A 6,793-nucleotide genomic window follows, 5' to 3' on the forward strand; every position below is an offset into this window, starting at 1 on the left:
CTCCCTCTAGAGGAGCGTATCGGAGAACTCCCTCGTGGCAATGGATTTCTCAGGGAGGATAGGCAGAGTGATTGACAACCCGGTCGAAGCTCAGAGTGCTGCCATGGAGGAGGGGCACGCGTGGCGGGTGAGACATGCTCGGCTTTTTGTTACCTGTTAGGTTTTTTTGTTTTTGTTTTTTAATGATCCTTGCAGTTCTGTTTATGTTTGCTCCGATAATTATAGAGAGTTAGTTGGAAAAGATGAATTCATTTAATTTATAAATGTACAAGGTGACTTTTAAGTACTTGATTTAGGCTGTCTGAAATTCCATTTTCTGTCCAATTGTAAAGGAGACAATGATCAGGTTCCACAGTCTTAAAATTAGACCATGCGTTCACCACATTTGATCTGATCTTTCCTTAGCCTGTTTACTGTTTTAGTGATTGTTTTTCACTTAAAGTTATCAGAATTATGTTAAGAAGCTACAAATTGCTGCTGTTTACTGTCGCTCAAACAGACCATGAACTAAACCACATTGTTTTGTCTCTGTGTGGCATCTTTCTCAGAAGAGGACTCAACGAATGAACATACTGGGGTCCCACAGTCCATTACACCACTCCTCACTAAGCTCAGGTAAATGCAAAACAGGGGAAAAAAACTTGCAACTGCTCCCTAACTTTGCATATTCTTTCTGTGTATATAATGTTATTTTATAAAAATGTACTTTAAAAAAAAAATGTTATTCTCTGCAGTCATCCACATAGCTCAGCTCTGGTTCCATGGCAGGATAACCAGAGAAGAGTCCCACCGAATTATCCACCAGCAGGGACAAGTAGATGGGTAAGTAAGCTGGCAAAGCTTTTATATATCGGTGTGTCTATATAGATATATAATCTGTAACACTAAGTGAAGGCTTTTACAACATTTCGTCTCCTTTTTTGTCGCACAGGTTGTTTCTGCTGAGAGTCAGTCAGAGTAATCCCAAGGCGTTTGTGCTCACATTGTGCCATCACCAGAAAATCAAGCATTTCCAGATCCTACCGGTAAGACTCTCGCTTACTTGTTACATGTCTCGTGCGTGTTTGTATATTGTTGCACCTGATGGCTTTACTTTACTGCATTTAAGTGCTTGCCAAATCTATTAGACCACAATTAAAGTAAGTAAACACAAGAGTTTTAGAACTCTGTCAAAAATTAATCAAGTATAATTCCTGTTCAGGTATGTAAGTAATGAACTCATTTTTTCCCCATAAGATGCCAAATTAAATGTTTATTGTTTTCATCTTTTTTTAAAATACAATATTAAATTTGGACCATTACATTAACCATTACAGAAACAAAAATATTATTTGATAATTACAAGCTGTTGTTGTTGTTGTTGTTGTTGTTGTTGTTGTTGTTTAGGGCAGCTGTGGCATAAAACTCACACTGGGTGTTGGTCTAATACGTTTGTTAAATACTGCATCTTCCATGGTAGCTTAGTCTGTTAACCCTGTAATGCCAAGTGTACCATAGTTATGAGTGTTTGTGATCTTTAAACCACCAGTGTTTTTATATTTTAATTTATTTTTTTATTTGTATGTGTGGTATGTAGCCGCTGCACGGTGTCAACATCATTTTAACGATATTAACGCTGACAGCACTAATATAAAAAACTAAATTGCACAGAAATTCCAAATGTGGCAAAATCAAAACACATATATGCAAATTGATATTTAATTTTTAAATTTGTCATAAGGTTCAGTAATCACTCCACTTGATGATCCAGGCTTTTCAGGGTTAAAGCATTATTTCATAAGCTATGTTTAAAAAATGCAAAATGCAGGCATTTCGAATTATTTCGTTGATCCATAAGAGGAAAGTCTGATGTTGTCTTTTCCACCTCTTCCCTCCCTCTGCCGTTCGCTCTCGCCTGTGCCGCCAGTGTGAAGAGGATGGCCAAGGCTTCTTCAGCCTTGATGACGGCGCCACCAAGTTCACCGACCTGATTCAGCTGGTGGAGTTCTACCAGCTCAACAGAGGAGTGCTGCCTTGCAAACTCAAACACCCGTGCACCGTCGTGGCCTTATGACACCTTCGGATCACATGACCCCGCCCCCCCAACACTTGACCTGACTCTGCCTAAAATGAAAAGAATCTCCCCGTTGATCGTTTCTTTTTGTTTTTATCTTTGTAAGAAGCTGGTGAATTGACTGACGTTGTTGTTGTTACACTTGTTTTTATATTGTTGTGAGCTTGCTGGAGACTGCTGATATTTTTTATTTTTATTTTTTTTTTTGGGGGGGGGATTTCGTTTCATCTGCATGGAGGTTCGAGGAGTCTGATGCACAACTTCACTCCAGAGGCTCGCAGTTTTAAGAGAAGATGAAAGAAATGAACACTGCCATTTGTGTCGATGCTGTTGCAGAATCTTCCACATTATTCTTACCAATAGTCACCAGAAAAGCGTGGACCCTCGAGGTTTTACCACGCAGCTCAAATGGGAGCACCGTTCCCCTTCAACTGGACAATCAGCAGGAGAATTGAAGCTTTCATGCGGACTACTCTGCTCTTTAAGGACAAACGAGTCTCGCTCATTTTTATCAAATGTCCTCAGAATGAATTAAGAGTTTGTCTCTTAGTTTTGTACTCGTGGAAGTGGGCATGGCATTGGATGCCGCATGATCTCTCAAGTGGCACATTACTTAACTGTGAGGTGGTGCCATCGCCCTCTAGTGTCATAAGAATGCATGGACATTTTGAGGCACCAAAATTTTTTTCTATTTTTTAATCCCATTGAATTTTGCAAAAATTAAAGGTTATTGAAACAAAGCTTTTGGTATAAGTACAAAATCTTTTCCCACACACAGCTTCAGTTATTATCATTACTAAAGACAAAATCCACCTTTTTGCATCCTGGATTTTAAAAGCTCTTGATTTTCACATAAGCTCTTTATCTATTCTACCTGCAATTCAGTTTTCCAAGATATTCTTAAAGCAACTTCCTCAAAAACAAAACAAGTATAACTAGAAGAGTGAATTTTGGTCAAATTAAATTGAGGCCCAGTTGAAGAAAAAAAATAATAAAAATACTATTGCAGCTGTATGCAGGACGGTATCAGTGCTTCATTTCTCTTTGCCACAGCACAGGGAAGGATAACCACTAGCATTTCCTCTAGAGGTAACTACCAACACATCAAAGGAAATGTGGTTCGTTTTTAAAAAAACAAAACACAAAATTCCCCCCAGAGATGCAGACGATCCTGTGGGGAGCCTCTGTCCCACAGTGACGCTCCTTTGCTCCATAAATGACCTCATAACTGCTGTAAAACAAACATGTGGCAATGAAAACAGTTTGGCGTGCTCTGACATTAATGGCAGACTCTGTGCATTACTTCTCACATAATGTTGCCTTTTTTTTTTTTTTCTTTCTACCTGGAACTACTTGTACCAAGACACAGTCACACATACATTTACAGCCCACCTTTTTACAACCAGGAAAGACCTTTCACAAAAGTACACCATCAGAACATCCAACAGTGATACCTGTATCGCCGCCTTCTCGTTTTTCCTATCCCGGCCTTGTTACTCTTTCTTCAGCCTGCTCTTCGATAAAGTGAACATACTCTGTAAGCAGAGAGGGAAAACTGGAAATATTACTAAATATGTGTGTTTGAGTGACAACAATAGGAGCATCAGACTGAGAACAGCAGGTGTACAGCTCATACAGTTGGTCTGGAAGCAGTTGTGACTACCTTTTGTCCCACACAAAACAATTTGAATAATACAAATAAATATTTTGTTGGCTGAAAACTTGTCCGCGATGGAGCTCCTAGAATCACCTGTTTCAGTTTGGAGTCTCCATATAGATCAGCTTTCTCGTTGGATAGACTCGTACACTCCCACTATAGATGACGCACAACGGGCATCTCAAAGTTACACTGGACGTAAATGTTGGAGGCTCTCGCTTTCCTCCACTTAAGTAGGTTCAGAATCAACAATCTCTGCGGAGTGTTTATTTTTTTTCTACCATTTTTACATCAACAGCCATCTATTATTTGCCAGCAGGTTGTCTTAAGGAATTTTAGAAGTGAGATGCAGAATAGCAGCGCTATGTTGACACTCTGTGTGTTCACCATTATTTATGTAAGATGCAATGGCTTTTTTTTGTTTTTATTGTTGCAGCAAAATGTTTATTTATTTACCTGGATGTGACTGATTACTTGAAATTTTTAGATATTTTTCTCGGCGCTGTTCAGTACTTTGTTTTTGTTTTTTGTCATTACTTTAAATTCATTGTTCAGGGTGATTTAATAGAATTGTAATGACATGACCTATATTGACTTTTTAGTTTGATTATTCAGCAATGATTTGTTATCATCAGTCTTGTTATGAAGTCATGTTTAAAGCACACTGGCCTCCGTAGTGTTAACATTGTCATTCCAAATGATGGCACGCTGGAAAAATGAAAGAATGAAAGGTATCTGGGTTTCCCAAAGCATTGATCACTTTGAATTTTTTTTTCTTCAGTTTTCTTTGACAGTTCTGATATTTATTCCAGATATCAAAATTTTCCAGAACACAAAACCTCTAAAGTTGGCTTTCTCGTGGTGTCCTTAAAGAACCATAGACATGAACTAAAGTAATAAATCCACAAATGTTTTGGGAAACTCGGTCAGGTAGAGGACAACATTGTTGTTAAAAAGGAGTTTTAGAAATTAAAGTAAAAATTTTAGATTGGATATAATAAACAATATTACAATAATGGTATCTTTTTAAGAATGAAAAAAGGACGTTGCTGTTTTTAATCATTGTATGAATGTGGGAGGAGTCTGTCACTGATGTTTTACTTGCAGAGATTTGGACGAATATGGATTATCACACAAAGTGTTTCACAGTTGCTGGAAGTCATCCTAAGCTGCTGAGTCCTTACCGTTGTTAGTTTATTGTAATATGAAAATGTTAAGTACCCCCCCAATGAGGCTTTGTTTTGATGTAGCAGATGAGCTACAGTGAACAGTACAGGGAGCTTTGCAAGTGTGGGTTTATATTTTACATAAAAACGGTAAGGGTTGTACTAACACTAAATGCGAAACTCAGTTTAAATTGGGGAACACATGGAAGGTGGAGTAAGGCTATTTGGTGATCTGTTTTTGCCTAACTGAACTGAATATACCTGGGTTGCTCAGGGCGCACTTGAAGCATGTTAAAATTACTGATCTGTCAAAAGACGAGTACACAATGATGACAAACTTGGATATTGTAGTTTAATTAAGTTGAGACTTTTCTCCATTGCATGCACCACCCATTTGCTAGTTGTGATTACTTAAAGTATATATGGAGAAAATCAAACAGAACAAGCAATTTTTAAAAAACACTGTTTTTGGTTTTTCCATAATTTGTTTATATTTTTTTCTGTTTGTTGTTAAAGGCCTGAAATACTGGTTTCCTGAGCTGATTCAACCCCCCTCCCGCACCGCCAAATACACACTCAAATTAGACAAGCGTATATCACTCATGTTGGAGCATGTTGTTAGCTTTGGCAGTCAGGTAACTTGTACCCACAGATCGTGCCTCTGATACACCCCACCACCATTCCTGTGCACCAACTAGGTCTAAGATGTGGACCAATGGCAAAGCTACTGTCCATAAACACTTGATGACTACATATAACACACACACACACACACACACACACACACACACACACACACACTCTGAATCTGGTATAAGCTGTTAGGAATGAATGCTTTTCTCTTCAGCTGCAGTTTTGGTGTGCTTCTGGAGCTCAGACATTTGGCCCTTATTCTGCAAAGGTGGCGCGATCTGTTCTGACTCTTGTGCATTTTCATAACATTGTCATAATGCAAGATAATGTGGCTGTACAAATGAGTAAAAGTAAAAATATATCTATAAAAATATAAACTTATGTATTTCAGGGAATGCAAAAAAGAAAACGGTAACTTCTCTTTTTGTAAGAGAGAACTTCTGTATTCATAATGTGCTTTGCTTCAATCTGTAAATACTTTAATGGCTGATAAATCTTAATTGTAACATTTTCAGGTATTTTTGTACAAATAAGGGACTGATATATTCTGTTTATTGTAATTAGAATAAAACATTAATACATTGATATAAAAAAGACAGTGTTTGTCTTTATGCAGAGAAGCTTCCCTTTCATATGTCTTATTAAAAGTAGCAAGTGAAGGTTTCTGTGAGGGACTAACACAGTACATTAAATTGAATGTGAAAAACAAATTATAAAGCTATTCTATCTGCTACTTTGGGTAAAACAGAGTCAAGTGCTGTATACACTAAATGGACACATCTACTAATAACTAATTTTGGGTGTTTCATTCAGTCCTTTTGCATAAAACAAAACGACCCATTCTTGGGGGCTTTAAGTATTCCCTCATTTCGGGTGTGGTCCTGTAGTAGGAGGCTTCTGTTATAACAAATGTGTGAAATTTCTTCCAGGGCAAAAATTCACACAGACACATGCCAAAATCTTGTAGAAAGCCTTCCTGGAAACTTTAAAAATGTGATATCATAAAACCACGTGTTTTCACCCATGAAGTGCAATACTTGGTTATTCCAGAAGATGGTGCAGTGCTACAGCCAGCTCAAGAGCTAGCAAATAAAGTGTCTCTGGAAGTATTTGATAGATTTAGGACTTAGTACATTAAGATCTCAGACTAAATCTTTGTGATATGTGGTTAGTGGTGCTAAGAAAAGTTGGTAGTTGCGGGGCTGTCATTAAAGGCATCGTGAAATTGCCCTTTGACACCATCTGTCACGCCCTTTGGATTGTGAGTCATGTGTTGAGGCTCAG

General features: G+C 37.9%; 1 protein-coding gene across 3 annotated transcripts in view; it reads left to right on the forward strand.

Annotated features, from left to right (window-relative positions):
* Positions 1-2,227, forward strand: part of grb10b (growth factor receptor-bound protein 10b) — a 38,542-nt gene extending 36,315 nt beyond the window's left edge. For 2 of the 3 annotated variants that reach the window (XM_005743141.1, XM_013913383.1), the window contains 5 exons: positions 11-127; positions 549-615; positions 735-822; positions 932-1,025; positions 1,907-2,227. In XM_005743141.1, coding sequence (XP_005743198.1) covers positions 11-127; positions 549-615; positions 735-822; positions 932-1,025; positions 1,907-2,053 — 513 coding nt within the window. In that variant the 3' untranslated portion in view covers positions 2,054-2,227. The remainder of the gene's footprint in view (positions 1-10; positions 128-548; positions 616-734; positions 823-931; positions 1,026-1,906) is intronic. The other variant, XM_005743140.1, reaches the window with a different exon arrangement.
* Positions 2,228-6,793: the final 4,566 nt, after the last annotated feature.

The sequence above is a fragment of the Pundamilia nyererei genome, unplaced genomic scaffold (assembly GCF_000239375.1).
Source record: "Pundamilia nyererei isolate P.nyererei 1_Seehausen unplaced genomic scaffold, PunNye1.0 scaffold00128, whole genome shotgun sequence".
Taxonomy (NCBI): Eukaryota; Metazoa; Chordata; class Actinopteri; order Cichliformes; family Cichlidae; genus Pundamilia; species Pundamilia nyererei.